Source organism: Cyanistes caeruleus, chromosome 6 (assembly GCF_971803275.1).
Source record: "Cyanistes caeruleus chromosome 6, bCyaCae1.hap1.1, whole genome shotgun sequence".
In the NCBI taxonomy this organism is placed as follows: domain Eukaryota; kingdom Metazoa; phylum Chordata; class Aves; order Passeriformes; family Paridae; genus Cyanistes; species Cyanistes caeruleus.
In genome coordinates, this window is record NC_141706.1 from 37,947,566 (window position 1) to 37,965,487 (window position 17,922).

General features: G+C 39.8%; 1 protein-coding gene across 2 annotated transcripts in view; it reads left to right on the plus strand.

The window, feature by feature from the left end:
• The first annotated feature begins 1,070 nt into the window (after positions 1–1,070).
• The window catches only part of RASGRP1 (RAS guanyl releasing protein 1), a 38,238-nt gene continuing 21,386 nt past the window's right edge, over positions 1,071–17,922 (plus strand). Inside the window, exons 1-3 of one of the 2 annotated variants that reach the window (XM_086895003.1) lie at positions 1,071–1,432; positions 3,601–3,764; positions 17,058–17,163. In XM_086895003.1, coding sequence (XP_086751129.1) covers positions 1,401–1,432; positions 3,601–3,764; positions 17,058–17,163 — 302 coding nt within the window. In that variant the 5' untranslated portion in view covers positions 1,071–1,400. Of the gene's footprint in view, positions 1,433–1,898; positions 2,448–3,600; positions 3,765–17,057; positions 17,164–17,922 lie in introns of those variants that run through there. The other variant, XM_023928349.2, reaches the window with a different exon arrangement.

The window sequence follows — 17,922 nt, forward strand, 5'->3', positions numbered from 1 at the left end:
CACAACTGCCACAGAGCACATGATATGTGACTTGGATATATATTAATTGCGTTTCTTAAACCACTAGCTCTATGCTAGGAATGACCTTACAACTTACTAAAAAGAATGTCACCTGCTGAATGTGATTTCCAGGAATATGTAAGGTTTTTCCTTTTACCTGGAATTCTTCAGCAAAGCAAAAGTCAGGTTGCCCCAGTCTCTGCTGTGATAATGGTATTTATCACTGCGTCTGAGAAAAGCCAGGGAGCAAAATCGACCATTTTGGAAACCTGAATGTGCCCTGATTGCTGGCAGAAGATTATTTTGAATGTTTGAACCTTGTCAGTCAGTCTTAAAATTAAAGAATTAGTTTATGAAATCTGTCTGGATCTTGGTGTGAGGCATGTTGGCATTATGATGACTAAGTAATGTTTAAAAACATAACATGAGCTCTAAAACAAGATCTTGATAATGCAGCATCTCCAGGACCCTGTATTTTGCACTGCTCTGTTGAGTGTATTTCTCAAAAAAAAAATCCAACTATTTGGGCAAATTTCTGTTAGAAGATAGAGGGTGACTTTGCCCTTTCAGATTTCTTCCCTATTCTCAGAAGTGGAAAAGTTGACAACGTTGAGTCGGAAGAGCTCTCAGAAACTCCTAACCGTGATACAAGAACCATGAAAAGCACCGGTCCCCCTTTTCTTGCTGTGCAGTTAAACTGGAGGGACAGCGTAAGGTGCCGGATAAACCTTTAAGATGGCAATCATCAAGGCGGGCACCTCAGTTTTGTGCCTCCAGCTCAGCATGGCACAGAGGCACGACCCGGGCACCCCGGCCAGGCCCGCCGCCCACCCTCTGGGGCTGGGTGGGGGGGCCCTGCTGGCCGCTCGCCCCCCGCTCCGGCCGCTCGCCCCCCGCTCCGGCCGCTCGCCCCCAGCCCCGGCCCCCGCCGGGCGAGCTCCGCGGGCGCGGCTCAGCCACGCGTGAGCGAGCCCCGGCGGCTCGGAAGCAGCTTGCTCAGAGAGGAGGGGAGGGGAGGGGAGGGCAGAGGAGGGGAGGGCAGGTCCTGCCCTGCCTTGCCCTGCCCTACCGAGCCGAGGTGGTGCTCTGGAAAAAAGTTGAGGCGGCTTCAGAGCCGGGCGGCGAGAGCCGGGAGCGCCTGCGGGTACCTGGTAAAGCCGGCGGCTTCAGAGAAGAGGAGCCCCAGCTCAGTACTTCCTCCTGCCGATAAGATCTCCGCCGCTGTCGCTGCCCTACTTGAGTCGGTTTCAGCCTCGTCCCGAGGCGAGACGGGCGCGGGAGCGAGGAGGCGATGCGCGGGGCCGCGCCGCTCCGCCCGGCCTCCTCCGCCCCGCGCAGCCCCGCGCCCTGCGCTGCTGCTGGCACGGCCGGCCGGCGGCGGAGCTGCGGCTGGAAGCGCCATGGGGACCTTGGGCAAGAGGAGAGAAAACCAGTGAGTTTGCCGTGCTGCTTTCTGCCCGCGGCGGGGGTGCCGGGGTCGGTGTCGCCGCCGAGCCTGAGAGCGAGCGGTGCCCGCGGGGTTTCTGTGGGGCACGGCGGTACTGCCGGGCCTCCCGAGCGGGACAGGGAGGGGGGAGGAGAGCGGGAGGGGGTGAGCGGGGTAGGATTTCGTTTGGCCCTTGGGATGGCAGTTCTCGCCGGGCAGGAGGGTCAGCGGGCTGGAGCAGCCTCACGTTACAGCGGAGCGGGAGGAGGCGCGGCGCCCGCCCGGGCTCGGCTCCTGCCGCACGGCCGGGGCCGCCGGGAGAGGCTCCGGCAGCGCCGCTGTCACCGCCCCGCCGGGGAGGCGACACCTGCTCCGGGGTCAGTCCCCAGAGGACTGTCACTTACTTGTGATATCCTCCCCACCGCCAAGGGCGTACAGTGGAAATGCAGGGCGGGCACCCCCGCTGCCCCTCAGTCCTCACTGCTGCGAGAGGAGCTGCTCTAAGGAATAACCAGAGGTGCCGCCGGCTGAGCTTTGCCTGTCCAGCGGGGCCAAGTCGGCCACAGTATTACTGTAAACTTTTTCAGGTGTGGAAACTTCAGGTTTTTTTCCCGGGTGTTGCCAAAGCCTGAAATATCTTCTGCCTTAACTCCTGCTTTGTTATTGCTTGCTGGGATCCTCTGCCCTGTGTTGAAGAGGCACTGGAATAAAGCTAGGAAAGGGGCTTGTAAAAAGAAAACGCTGAAAGCAGACCAGGCCCTTGTTCTTTTTATATGAGAACAGGAAGTCAGATCACAAAGCTAAGAGGGAAATTGAGAAAAAGGGGGAAGGGAAGAGAGCATTTGCATGTCAGCTACTGTCAGCCTAACTACGGAGGAGCTCAGTGATGGTTACTGCCTCTGAAGGGTCAGGCGTGTATTGTCCTGAATTTGAAACTATGGAGGCCTGGGATCAGTGTTGGGTTGTAAATGACACCGTGGTCAGTTTCCTGGCTTTCCCAGCATTCTAATGAGATGGAAAGGTAAGGATAAGGCTGGACTTTCACGGGGATGAGGAAGGGTCCATATGCATGTCTTCTTAAGGAATGCGTATTTTTAACTCCGTGCAGGAGTGCCTATTCGGCAATGACTGTGAATTTACTTATACTGTCTCTATTGAATATGCACACTGGAGAAATTTCTATGCCTTTTCTTCCTGGGACTGTCAGCTGGTTAAAAGAGTCTTGCAAGAAAAGTTACATGAAAGCTTAAGATAGCAGCTTAAAGATGCTGGAGTCACTTGTTTAGGAAGGCTGTGGAGTATCTGAAATAAACCCAAAGAATCCCTGAAATTTCAGGAGTCCCTGAAATAAACCCAAGTTTTATTGAAATGGCGGTGCTTGTTCTTTTGTGAACTGTATGGCTATACTCTCAAGTCAGATTTTGCAGTGGTTCCCGATATTTGCAGGTGAATCTATTTCATCACTTTTCATCAATACAATATTGTTCCAATTTACTATTTTATACAGAAATATGAACATGTATGCAAGCAACAAATAGCCTTTAATATTATCCATAAATATACAAATTCTTGAAGTAGAGGTATTATATAGTCAAAACACAAGACTAAAATTAGATACGTGTTTTATTTTTGTTTCATTTACGATTGTTATTAAATAAATTTATTTGTTCATGTATACTATTTAAAAACAAAAGGAAATAATAGTATAGAATAATGCAAATTAATATATTTGTTTCGATTGTGAAATACTCCACTCTTAAGTTTTGCTTATATTTTGTTTACTTAACAGTGACTTTTCAAATGAAATTAATAAAGCTAGTCTGGTGTTTTCCAATATGCATAATATTTATTTATTTATTTCTCCTTTACATTTGGTGGGCATACAAACATCTGGCAGTAGGTTATTGCGTACTCTCCAGCAAAGAGACAAGACCTCTGATAATCCTGACAGCTCATTCAGAGAGCTCTATAACGATGTGCTCTGCAGCTGACATTTAGCAGAAAAGAAGTCACTTATTGAGCAGTCCCTTTGGTGTACACATTAAGTGGGAGGGTTATGTCTTTCAGCACCCTAACCAGAAGGAGTTAATTGTCCTTTACATCTCTCCTTTCCCATACAGCGTAAAATCTGCCACTCTGTCTTGTATTTACCTCACTATTGTGCTTTCTTCTAGGCAACCTGCCCAAGCATGCAGCAGTGCCCCTGAGTCAGCGCTGGAGCTGCAGCAGCACTGTCCCAGCCTCTCAAATCACACTCAGGTCATGATGGTGCCGCTGGGACCCCTAGCCAAAGGGGCCACTTTGGAAGACCTTCTTGAAACCTGCATTCAGTCTTTTGGTGAGTGCCTGGAGTGTTTTAGAGTCATTAATTTGTTTCTGTCCTGGCTATGTTTAAATCCCTTAGAAGGGAATTAAAATGATTCATTGGTGGAATAGAAAGGTGTTAACTGAGAATTGTCTGTGCTACAGGTGATTGTAGTTTTGGTTGATGGATGTGTTTATGCAGATGTGTGTAACGTATGCTGAGAAATTAGATTAACTACTGCTTCTTCTTGAGGGAACTGGAAAAATTCCAATCATCTGCACTTCTAAGAGTAGTTTCATTGTTCCTTCATGGACCAATTTTGTAAACTTTGGCAAGTAATCGTTATATTTTTGCATATTGCAGTAATGTTCTCACAATGTGTGTAAGCAACATGTTCGTATTAAACATTTTTAAACAAGGACTATTTTTAAGTTAGGTGACATAACACTTACTGTGTTATCAGTATAGATTTAAAGATATTTCATTAGAAAAGGGAAAGAATCCAAACAGAAATGATAACTTATTTTTTTAACTTATCAGTTATCTATTTATCCTTTTACAATAAGAATTGAAATATGGATAAATGGAACCATTGCCTAAGCTTTGTATCCCTAGCTTCCAACTTTTTCATTAGTAAATGTGTTTATATTCAATATTATTAAAATATGTTATTACTGAAGACACTTGAAGTGATTCTGAATAATTTGCTTATAAGCAGCACATCTGTTTGTTAATGCTGAGTCTTTCAGTGTTTTCAGCTACTCCCAGAGCATATGTGGCAAAGCCTTCAGAAGTAGTCCTTAGAAGATAAATGTACTTGAACACCCACTCAGCTCTAAAATAATTATCTATATAGTTAAATAGTAACACATCGTGCTGATCAACTGGTACAGTGCATAAATACTGTGTAAACAATGACTAATCTTTTGCATTTGTTTAAAACGGGTTTGGTTTTTTTTTAACTTTAAAGCCTTCTAATCAGCTTGAACAGAGAAATGCATGTCTGAGAAAAGCTGGTAAAACATGTATTTGTCAGTAATGTCTTGTTTCTTTTTTCTTCTTTTCTCCCCCAATTCATTATTGTGAAGACACTGAACTGCTCTAAAGCCCTAATTCTTCAACAAATGTTGATTGATATTTTTGTAAGTTTCAGTTCAGTAGGAGTGGGATAAAATATCTAAAACATAAGACCTTGAGGTGGTTGTAATATTGCAACTACTTGACCAATATTAATGTCTCCACATTTTTATGAAAAAACAGTAATATAAATGTAGCATTATGACAGTTTAGTATCATTATTAAAGTGATTAATTTAAAGTACTGCAGGTGAAACCCTGAGTAGGAGATTATTTGGGGCTAATACTCTGTATAGCAATATAGATATGCTTAGGTGTTCTCCTATTCCTGAGAGTCAGTATGTTAAAAGGACTAAGGTAATGAAGAAAAGCAAGCGTACCCATGCAGTTCAGCTACACACACACGTGAGTCTTTCTTAAGGGTTTCCCACTTCAGCTAGGAAATTGCTGTAGTCCACTAGAGAGGGTTTCCTTGTCCCTGGACAAGCTGTACATGAGTTGAGCAAGGTGAATTGTAGTGCATCAGCAAACATCATTATAACTCACTAAGGACTGCTAAAATCATTTTGTGTGCTGCAGAGGTTTAGACCCTTAGTTGGACAATAGTAGTGTCTGTATTTATACATCTTCTATGAAATTATACATGTTCTTATGCTTTGTTGGAACTTCCCTTTAAGGTATTTAAATAAAAATACAACTGTTACAACACTAGATAACCAGAACAATGAAGTGCATTAAAGAAGGCTCTTATATCTATCACCAAAACCAGTGCAAAATTCATTCACATTATTATGCCAATGAAGGAGGAGATGAAAACACTTTAATCTGAGATTTTGAAAAGGGTTGGGGGGAGGGAGCAAAATGGTGGGAAAAAAGCATAGCTGCAGAATGATTACAGAAATCTGAAGGATTGAGCAAGTTTCTTCTCATGCGTAGTACTGAAATATTTTAACCTCTATGCTAATATTTCTGTTTAGGCTGAGATTATATCTTCAGTCTTGGATATGCTGACCTATAATATTTTTGTATATTATTCTATGAAGTCATTATTGTGATTTGAGCAAGTTTTATTTAAATGTTTAAAGTACAGAACCCCCTAAGAAACTGTACATTTGAAGTTTACTTTCTGGAAAAATCCATTGATTCATTTGCTGTCTAGTCTTAAGGAGAATGAGAGGCAGTAGATGGAGATGGTGATGTGTCACATTTCAGAATATATACTGCATCTCCTTAGCATAGTACTTCACAGTACAATTAGCACCTGCTGATGTTACATGTACAAGTACAGTTCCTCTGTAATGGATGCAGCTGAGTTTATATTCCTTGGCTCAATGATATGACTTTGGAAAAAGCAAGCAGTGTGTAAGAGAGGCTGCTGTGCACAATGGTATGTAAGGAAGAAGCTGGCAGCCTTTTGCTGAATATGCAGAGAATATCACAAGAAGGTCTAGCCAAGAAGGTATTAAGAATCAACACACACAGGTGTGAAGAACACAAGCATAAGTAGTTTATCTTACAACATGGATTAGGAGAAGAAAGGAGGAAGGGGACATGCTAAATTGAAATTAAAAAGTGTAATGACTAAACTTTGCTGCAGTATTGTAAATGACGTTTTGTCGACTTTGTCCAGAGAACCAAGTTAATCCAAAACCTTATTCAGTGCAGTTAACTTAAATTCCTGCTTTGGGGTGATTAGTGTGTGTACTCTTTCACCTCTCAAACTTGCTCTTCTTTTGCTTGGACCAACGAATGACAGGCATGTGCCTTAGAGACAGAAAAACAGTGAAGGTCTTAAGAGGTAGTTTGAAGTCATGTAGGTGGTCACTACACCTGAAGAGTAGCATCATACCAGTGTTTGTTCAATAGCATCATGAGGAGATGCTAAAAGTAGAGGTTTCTTCAAGTCCCATGGAAGTTTGAATCAGGATGACGAAGATGAATCATCCTGCAAATGAGTTGCCAAAAGTAAAGGCAAGGATGTAAGTGAAGGCAAGAGTTTGGGGAAAAAATAGCATGATGAGAGATTGAAGGTAGGAAGTGTCTTAGAAAGGAATATTGTTCCTTTCTTAGGAGATCTGTAGAGACTTGAAACCACTCTCACCAGTTTTAAGAGAAGAGATTTGGTTCTACAGGATTATGCAGGTTACACAGGAGAGTGATTCAAAACACATTCCAAGACGTGTCTCAGAAAACCTCCCAACATTATAAGTAGCTACAGGATGGTGTTACTGCTGTGATCTGGATTGACAAGAAGAATTGTAGAGCACAAATAAATGCATCACATGTATTTGCCTTAGAAAAGAAGGGGAGGAAAAGAGAAAGGAAGAAGGGAGGAGAGTGCATAGAGAGGAAGAGCAGAAGGTGGGGTAAAATGATTAAAAAAACTAGAAAAGGCAGTAGCTAAAGAAAGGTTAGATTCAGTGCAACCTCTACATCAGAGATGTTAATCCTGAACAAAAAGCTCATAAAGACATAATTGAAAGTAGATTTTTCATTGGCAACAAAATGACTGAAGTTGTAAGCTCAGGGAAGCAAAGAAGTAGTTAATAAGTCTTGGTCTGGGATATGACAGCCTCAGGAGGGAGATAATTTATTCTGGAGGAAATTGTCATTAGTGACTGTGGTTCTGGAGTGGAATTTTACATAGAACAGTAACTTTAACCCCCTGCATCCATTTTTTCTTTTCATTATGTAGTACATAAAATGTACTTTTGACTAGCAGAGAGTTCTCTGAAAGTCAATATGGCTTTGTCTCCTGTTTTGTTGCTAGTTGTAAAGGCACTTAACCTGTCAGCTTTGTTGTTGGAACCAGCACAGTAGGGTCTAGTTTGCTGGCAGGTCAGTAGAACACAGGAAGCATATACTTAATAGCACATTTTATGTGTGTTTATGTCACAGTTCTTATAGTAATCTTTGTGAGACTATGTAAATGCATAACATATATTTAGTTCAGAAAGTGTTACAGATCAGCGATGAAAAATGTATTAGCAGTGTTCACTTCACTGGATACCTAATTTATTAACTTTAAACCAACTTTATTAACTTTATTTAACTTACCTGCTAAATGTTCATGACATTTATGACCTGAGGGTATCCTCACGCTACTGTGAACTTGAAGTTCTCAATAAGTGTTGTGAAGTCAATTTCTAATCTAGGAAATTTTCTTTTTTTTTTTTTTGTAACTTCACGATATGTTAGCGCATGGTAAGAGGTCTCTGTTTCTTTCCTTCAACTGTATCTATTTTTATCTTATAAATCTACTTTTTTATCTAAAGTTTAAGAGTGCTTATTTTTTTAACAAACATACCTTTCAAAGATTCAATGAGCTATTTTAGCATGCCTTCAAGCTTATAAACCATGTAGGGTCAGAGGGCCTTTTCCTTGCCCACACAAAATGTTTGTTTAAATTGTTTTTACAAGCATTTAAAGATTCCATTGCAGTCAGGGCAACGTGTGTCTTCAGCATAGTGCCAGTTTGATATCTGCTTGTTTTGTCTGTAGTAATGTCCTGAAATGCTACCTAGAATTACCTGACAAACAATTCCAAGAGTGCACTTGAAAACCATCATTTATTCAAACACTTACATTTTCCTAAAAAATCGGAGGATCATTTAAAAGCTGAGAATTCCATAAGAACTCATGTTCTTATGGAACATGTTCATTGTTATGAAGGTGTTTTTTGTCCTTAACCTCTGAGTACAAGATCTTACTCGTTGCCTCTTACATTTGAGTGCTGGAAGTATGTTCATTGTAGCATAGGGATAGCCCATGCTTATCCTACAATTCAGACACTTCAGTTAAAAAGAAATCAAGAAGTATCATCTCCAAATGTACATCACAGTACAGAGTCCCTGTGTTTGGTTTCTTTAAAGAGATGTAAGTTAAGGGCTTAAGGAAAGCAACAAAAATGTTTCTGAGACCATATAGCTTAATTCCATGTGAAATCTCATACATGATAAACTGTTTGCAGTGGAGCTACATATATATGTCACTTTTAACCCTTGGAGGACTTAAAGGAAGTGAAAAATTACAACTTGAAAGATTAACAATGTTCTTAATAGAATTTGTGTGAAACGAACGCAAATTTCAACTTCTAATGGTCATAATAGTCATAGACAGCTAGGTCTAGGAGTAGGTTGTGATAAGTTGTTCTGCAATGTTTGATCTGTGCTAAACTAGCTTGTTGCCTCAATGTGTGGTAAAGTGACATGTTTGTAAACCTTAATAACACTGGGAACCACATCCAGACTAGTCTGGATGAAAGATGCCACAGAATTCTTTTGATAGAAATCAAAAATCTCACAAAGGTAAGCTACCTAAAATGGGAGAAGTTAATCATAGTTGACATTTTTGGGAATCAAAAAAAAACCTACATTATTGAGCTGTGTAGTTACGTGAACAGATAATATTTTTATATTGCTCATACCAATATCATGCAAAAACATATTGAGACTTAGGAAGAGAGTCAGGTATGTATTGCATCCATCTTACAAACAAAAAACCAGGCAATTTAGAGTTAATTCTTTAGAGCTGTAGGTATTTTCTCCTCTAAAATACAGAAAAAAATGAAAGCTATCCAGTTTCTCCCATATCAGTTATCTGGAAAAACCCGCTCTACTTTTAACATACTTCCTTCAGTCTTTTCAAACACTCAATTACCTACTAAAACAATCACAGTTCAATTATGAGATTATTCTTTTATCAAATTTACTATAGAACAAATTCTGATATAGAATTCTGATTCAAAGGCCATAAATTCTTTCAAGGCATATGCACACCCACAGAATGCAACTATGGCTATTTGTTTTTTATCTCTCATGTTTGCTTGAACAATCATTTGTTTTTGTCTCATGCTGCACAAACTTGCAGTGTTCTATTCCTTGTCCTTGAAGCCTGGGCTGAATGTTGAGGTCTCCAATCCACCCTCCTCACCCCTTCCCAGGTAGTTAAATTTTGTTCATGATGCTGTTCTGTGTGAAAATGCTGTTGATCATTGTGTGTTAAGTAATCTGAGTGCTATTTGGTCAAACACAGTGCAGAAACCTTAGTATTGCTTGGCAACATAAACTATGTTAATGATCAATTAATGACATTGTGGGAGCAGTAGAGTCATTATTGCTCTGTAGAATGCATGTCATTGTGGGAACAGAAAAGTAGTTACTGCTCTGGAGAATTCTAAGTGCTGTTTAGCTAACTGTTAATCGTGGTTGTACCAAAATGAAAATGATTTTTTTTTTAACCTGATATCTGTGAAAAAAATTTCCCAAAGAAAAGGAACTTTAGATATCTTTATATATATCTTATAAAGTTCTATTTTGCAAATTTGACTTCACTTTTTTGCAATATAATTTTCCAAAGCCAGTAAGTAAGTAATAAAACAAAATGAAGAAAACTTAGATTTTTTTCTTTATAAAGCAGTCTCTTATTCTATTTGCTATAGGGATATGACTGCAAATTTTTTCTTCATGCCTCTAAATGTAACTTCAGGAAAAATCAGGATAACTTTTATTTAGCAATGCGGAATATTCTAATTGCCCATCACCAGCCAGCTGATACCCAGACAGTTCCCAAGCAGCAGCAGCCCTGTCAAACTTGCAGCCTGTTTTTAAATGCTGAGCATTACATGATATGACCTGAAATATCCCAGTGGTCAGCTGGGGTCAGCTGTTCTGGCTGTGTCCTGCCAGGCTCCTCGCTGCTGGGGCACTGTGAGAAGGCATCCCCAGCTGCTGGGTTACAAGCTGGTTTGCCAGGTAAACACCAGTTCCAGATGCATACCTAAAGGCTAAAGCAAAGACTAGGAAGTGAAAGGGGAAGTGAGGAATGCTAGAGCGGGATAAGAGCTGGAGCATGCAGCAGTAATGGAAATCGAGGTCAGGAAGTGGCACCCAAGCCATCTGCAACTTCTTCAAGCCCTTGGGAGGCAAGCAGCTTGGAGTCTTCTAGGCTCTTACAGTTTGAACCTTTGGGTGGGACAGGCTTCATGCTTCCTTGGATGTGATGACTAGGTGCCCCAGGATCAATCATGCAGTTAGAGGGAAACTTGTAGTAAAACACTGCAGTGTAAGGGTTAAGCACACATCTGGGTTCAGTGGTCAGACAGTGACACTGGCCTCAGAAGTTTCTGGTTCTGTTCTGGTAGTCTGTTTTTTCCTACCCATCAGTGTCTATGCTAGCACAGCTCTGTTGCCAAGGATTGCATTTGAATTATTCAAGAGTTGCCGGCAGCTCAAAAAATTCACAGGGCTCCAGTATCATGAGTTAAAGCTTTGGGAAAAAGTCTTGAATGCTTGAATTATGTTTTGTAGGCTTTGGAGAAAAAGACTATTTGATTAAAATGTTCGCATCTAAATTTGCTAAAATCAATATTTTAAACATACTGTAGAATGATGTGTGGTGTGTGTCCATGTGTGCAAACTTTTTGTCTTCTTCTATGTACCTCATCTGAATTTCCAAGACTAATGGAATGCTTTACACCCACATTGCATTTGGTTTCTCTCAAAGTACATTTTAATTTCTGAAAATTATCCCATTTCCCTTTGACAAGAGCTTTTATCTCCTTGTTTTCATTTCAAAGAATTATCCACCTAGAGCTCTTTCTGCAAGATGTAGCTTTCTGAGGGTGATGATTTTCCCTAGAGATTTTTTCTCCCCTAATGTTCCCTACCCTCACACAAAACAGTCTTATTCTTTTTGGATGCATATTATCCTCACTTTTGTCTTGGATATATCTGCATTGTTTATGAGTGTTTGGAGGAACAGGAGTGGGTTCCCCCTCCTCTATTCTGTAGGGAGTTTAAAGGGAGTAGACTTGAAGAAACACCAAGGTTATGGGGTTTCTTCTAACATGTGTGTTTACTTGGCTTGCTTAGAGAGCTGTTGGTGCAGGATGGATCACAAAGTGGTGCAGTTCTTTCCTCTCAGGAAAATACTGATTTCTTCTAAGTTTAGTTTTGGAGTTTTTCTTCCTAAGTTCAATTACTTATGTAAATAAATTTATGTAAAGCTCAATAGTTGCAAGCATGTATGGACAATAAACCAATTTAAAATGATACAAAGAAACAAACCCAAAACTTTGGTGCAATTCCCTGAGTTTTTTGGTGCCATCTGCTGAACATCATGTCATTCTTTCGGCAAGATGGGGAATACCATCATCCTGTACAGAATTAAATGAGAGCTGGAGAGCTCAATGTTTCACCCGTTTTCTGCTGCAGCTAAAACTAAAAAACACATTCTATTACCTAATTCCTGTGTCATCTTTGTAAAGACATTCTTATTAAGTTATATTATTTCTGAAAGATATCAACCACTTAAGATAATGATTTGAAATAAAGAAAAATTCACTAAGGATCATTTACCAATTCACAAAAATCACAAATTTCTTCTTAGAGCAATCAGTTGTAAAAACAGTATGGTAAAGTTCTTCATATACAACATTTCTGCAGAAAAGGATCTCATTGTGAAGAGGGAGATTAAAACTGAATATGGTATTAATTACAATTAATGATATTGTATCCCTGCAGAAACTCTGTGTGCATAGAGGGATGTGTGTACTGTCATATCTTCTGCATATACATTATACATGCACATTTACTTACACTAAAATGTAGGTGTATACAAAAGTATTATGTAAAGGATATTAAGAATAATATTCTAGCTCTGGTGCTAAGATCTCCTCTGTATAGTACTAGGTTTTCAGGTTTTCTTCATAATGGTATGGGCTACAAAGGGTTCAGAAAACAACGTCCAAGTTGACCAGAGGATTAGAAAACCTTGAGTCTGAGGAGTAAAAAAAAATGACAGATTTGGTGTTCTTTAGCTCAGAAAATAGGTGAGGGATGCAACCCTTAAACAGAGAAAATATATTGATAAGGTAAAGACAATTTATTTCTGTCTGTTTGAGTCTGGGCTTAAGCAGCTCAAGTTGCCTGAAATGTTTGATTAGACAGAAAGGAGAACTCTTAAATAATATAGAAACTCAAGCACTGGAATACGTCACCTACAAAAGCTGTGAAGTCCTCATCACTGTAGAATTTTAAGAACAAATTAAACTGAAGCATTATTTTGAGAAAGCTGTTCCTATAGTGGAGCAGCAGAATAGAATATAGTCCTGGTATCTGCCATCAAGTAAGCGTTTGGCTATGATTAAAACCAGTGTAAGTTAAATCTGATGCTGACTCTCAATAATGGTGTCACAACTGATAAGGAGAATGGTGGCTTCTTATGAATCTGATTCTGACCAAATGTATTCAGTTTAATGAAGAGAGTTAAATGACTAGTTCTGTTACAGGGTATCGAATCCCAGCACAGAAGAAGTAAGTCTGGAGTAAGAAGGTTACTATGGATTGCATAAGTTTTAAGCTGAAGGGGAACAGACTGTTTCCTGTTTGTAAAGGGAATTTCCAGGGAGAATCTGTAAAGTACTCTTGAAACATTTTATTTAGTTTTGGTTGCTTCTAGCCATTTTAAAGTTATCTTGCAGTAGTGCACCTCACATGTGGGGCAGATGCACTGACTTTTGGCTGTTTCATTTCAGTCACTAAACCCTACCAGGTACTCCTACACATATCTGCATATTTCATACCTGTCCGTGTGTTTCATCAAGGTCTTTGAAACCTTGAGATCTTAAGAACATGAGTTCCCTCAGTTTTCAGATCACATGTTGATTTAATAATCTCTGCAGTCATTTATAGCACCATCCCCACACCATCTTCTTTAAACTACTAGAAAAAAAATTTTGCAGAAGTCTTGAAGAATTGCATGTAGCACATCAGAACAGCAACCCAGGGCTCTCAGCTTTGCACTTAACTTCTGGCAACTGCATTGTTTTTGGTGCTACATTTTGATAACCACTGGAAGACTTAAGGGAGTTTACAAGAAGATATTCGTGTTCTTAGCAGCTTAGTCACTTATCATGTGATGTCAGCGCTCTGTGATTCACTTCTGATTCATTTCAAATTGTACTCTAGGTGATACAGTTGGAACCTGCTTATGAAATAAAGATGGTGCTTATGAAATAAAGGCCTCTTAGACCTAGAAAAGCTAACTTCTCTTTCCTGCAAAATTCAGTTTGGTTAAGACCTCCTTGGCATTCTCATTACTGCCTTATCATTGGATTCATGCATCAGAGGGAAGGTCTCAGTACAGCGATGTTCTCTACTGAACACATGCTTTCTCTCAAGTGTATTTACCACAGGCTCGTGGCCATCAGGACCTGGTGGAAAGCAGGTAGTTTGCTCTTAAAGCCTTATTTACTGACTTCTAACTAATTTGTTTCTCTAAAGCATTCAAGGAACAAGCGGTACTTAAGCTATTTCCAAATCTCAGATTTTGAGGAGTCACTCACTAGATCATGCAATAGAGTGGCTGATGGGCCTGGATTAGAATGTTCTTACCCTTGTGTGTTCTGAGTCTCACATCAGAAATGGGAATTCTGTAACTGTAGTTTTTAGTGGCCTTGTGCTACTACAAAGGTCATAAAATACTTATCACTGTCATTGTGCTTTCCCTCATGGAGTTAAATGCTGGAAAAGTAGATTCAACTTCTGCTTTCTTTTTTTGTTTCAGAGTATGTTTATTAAAAATCATAGTACAGTAAGGAAATTTACGGGAGAAAAACATGCAACCAGTTGGTTATTTGTATTTTGCTGCGGTGAGACTAAGCCAAGGCTTACACAGTAATTTGCAGCTTTCTTTAATGTAAATTGACTAACTGAAACACACCCATCGCACTTGAGTTAGTACTCACCCAGTGGTTTTGCTCAGTAGGCTGTGTGGTTAGAAGCAGGTATACAAACGGAAATGGAAAGGAGTTTTAAAACAAGCTGCTGGGGGCTCAGGAGAATGCTGCATGAGAGGCACTCAGGCACGCTTGCAGCACAGTCAGGACACAACTCCTACTGGCTCCAGTGTTTGCACAAAGATGCTTTGCCATTGTAAATTGTGTGCTGCTACAGCTCCATGCAGGCTTGCTCTTCGGTGTTGTACTGGGAACACTTACATTTGTTTTTTCAGAGTGATTATTTTGTTTTTAAGCCATCACAAACACAATGTTGTTTCATTTTATTTTTTTTTTTTGTGAAGGTGAGTCTTTTAGTTGGATGAGAGAACAGATAGCCCCAAACCTAGCATTGCTTTAATGTGTGCAAAATAATTGCATGTCATTGTAATGAAGTGTATCTCTGTTACAAGGTAATCAGGTCTAGATGCGGTGAAGCATAAATACACGTTTGTTATGCAGGAGAACACCATAAATATGTTGACCTAATTGCTAATAGTAGGCAGAACATACTGTTTTTCTCTGCACCTTTGTGACATGAAAAAGCTACATGGAAGAGAATCCATCTAGAAAACAGAAATTCAAATGGGAGCCTGTGGACAAGTGATACCTGTGCTATGTCATAGCAGAGGATTTAGGAATGCACACAATGAAAGTGCTAAGGGAGAGAGTGTTATTTTTTGTCTTTGTTGTCTGGAAATGATCTATATTGAGCATTTATGAGAAGCTGTATATTCTTAATAGTATGTGTGCACATATTTATTTGGCTTCCAAGTTAAGCATATATTGAACTGTTTTCCTGATTAAACAGGAGCTAGTGAATGAAGCTTCTGGCAGAACACCAAGTTTTGTCAAAGGATGAAAACTGATAGGGGCCCTGTGTGTGAGGCATAAAATAATGTTACTCTTTGTAAAGACACTCAGAGTACAAAATGTCAAATACTGAAGGCCTGAATAAGTATTTATTCTTGATGCCCCAGCCTTCCTCTGCAAATTTCCCACTTCTCTAGCAGAATAACTTGCTGGTTTGCCCTCAGTGCTCATGCTGTAATACCTAGGTAGTTTGTATCTCAGAAGGATTGTTTCAGTAAGGAATGAAATTATGTGTGCACACAAACAAGGAGCACATAAACTTTGATTCATGCTGTAAGACTGAAGAACTTCCTGTTACTGGGGGTCTATACTGCTCTCATTCCTGGGGCTGTAGGACAGGCAGACTTTCCCCTTGCCCCTGTCACTGAAGGTGGATACATTTGGTACCTTCCTGGTAGAAGGGCATGGAAATTCTCCCCCAGTAACTAATGTGGATTATATTGTTTTGCAAATGGGCTAAGTTTAATGTTCCATTTTGGTGATGTGCAAGTTCCAGTGCCTTCTCCCTGCCTTCCCTAGCAATAGATGTCATTCCATTTACTGGAAATCTGCTGTTTCACATCCCTGTTCCATTTTGCTGTATTGTGCTTTGCTTCTCTATCTTGTTCCTGCTACTGCTTTTTAAAGAGATAGCTACATTTGTTCCCATAGAGGTTAATCTATTTTAAATTATTCAAAAATATACATTTTGTTTTGTATTTGAAAGGGTGTCGAATTCCAGTTCAAGCTACTTAGGTTCTCTTACAACTGGCTGTGGGAAAACATTGTCAGTTAATATTTACACACACTCTCCCTACTGTTTGTTGCAGAAATGGAAACTTTTTAAAGTGTTCTGCTACATTTCATGTCCTTGATCTTTTTGGAATATGGGGAAAAAAAAAAAAACAACAACCCACAAGACCCAGTAGGCAGATTTAGTCTAAACCTCCTCTTTCACTGTAATCCTTGTAGTGCATAAGCTCAAGTTGATGTGCAGTACTTTCAGGTCCACCACAGGGAGTATGCACAGTTTAACCTCTGGGTTTCTAGCATATGCTGTATCTCATTCCATGTGCATCTGTGCACATCTGTGATCCAATCCCTTGTGTGCACTTTGGTGTTATGTGTACAAAAAGCCTCACAAACAGTTGGAAGTGTTGCTGTTCTGTTTGGTAAGCGTAGTCATACCAATGACTGGCTGATCTGGATCAGTAACTGAACTATTTTGCTCTATCAGTTCAATGATTTGTTTCCAAGTTTATATTCATATGCCTAAAGCTAAGCATTTAAGTGCATTGCTGTGCTGGGCTTAGATAATTATGCATTATTATCTGGGTATTCTGACTGCTTTTGAGACACAGCTGCTTTTTTGCTTGTCTTTTTTCTTTTCTTATTTATTTAAGCATCTTCCAAACACAGTAGTGAAATATAATAGTTGCTATATGGCTCTCACCAGAAAAATGATGCACTCCCTAAGTTAGTAAGTTACTGCTATCTTCGAAACAGCATACATGAATAGATCTGATAAGAATTAGGATTCTGGAAAAGGAAAATTCTGTTGTGAATTGTTTATGAAGGTTAAGGAAGATTTCAATATGAATAATCCTTTTTGTGTTTTAGATTTAGAAGGAAATGCATGTCAAAACAACCAGCTGCTAAAAATAATTCTGGCTATGCATCAGTTTTTCATCTCCTCTGCAGACATGCTTCAGAAACTCGTTGATCTATATCCTTTGTAATCTCCACCTGCTTTTAAGGTAACCTGATAGCCTGACAAGTTTGAAATGGGTAAGTAGAGGATATTTAATCTATGGGTGTATTAGTATTCCACTAATTAAATTGCATACTTGTTCTTTACGGTTTTTGGTAGTATGGTGTGCTTTTGTTTGGTTTAGGGTTGATGTTTGTCTGGTTTAACTTGTTATGCACAGAGGAAAAGATGAAACTCCAAGCCAGGTTTTAAGTAGGATAAATCACCCTCTGTTGGCTGTGGAGGGAATATCTAGCAGGTGTTAGATGGATACAGGCACCTCAGTCAGGTACTGTGAACCTGGGCCTAAGTTTCAGATCTGTTTCTCTCTCTGTCCACTATCAAGTCAAAGAGCAAAGAACAAAACTGTATAATCGGGATATGAAGATTTTCAACAAAAATTATTTGTCTCACACACACTCAAAAATGCTGAAATAAATCATAAGATTTTCCTTTCTATTTGTTCCCATTTTGAGTTGACAGCCTGGACTCATATATGTGCGTTTCTGGCTCATTAGGTTTTTCACAATGTAGCTACTAGATCATATTCACAATACTGGCCTTTCTTTGGAATTTTTAATTGTGGAATATGCTACCTGTCTTCTTAGCTTTACCAAATGTTTACTTCTAATTAGATGAGCACAGTGCAGGACAGAGACCTGTCATGCTAAGAATCTCCATCCAATTTTGATACAATTCAATTGAAAAATCCTTTCTTTCCTTAAACTCTGTGTC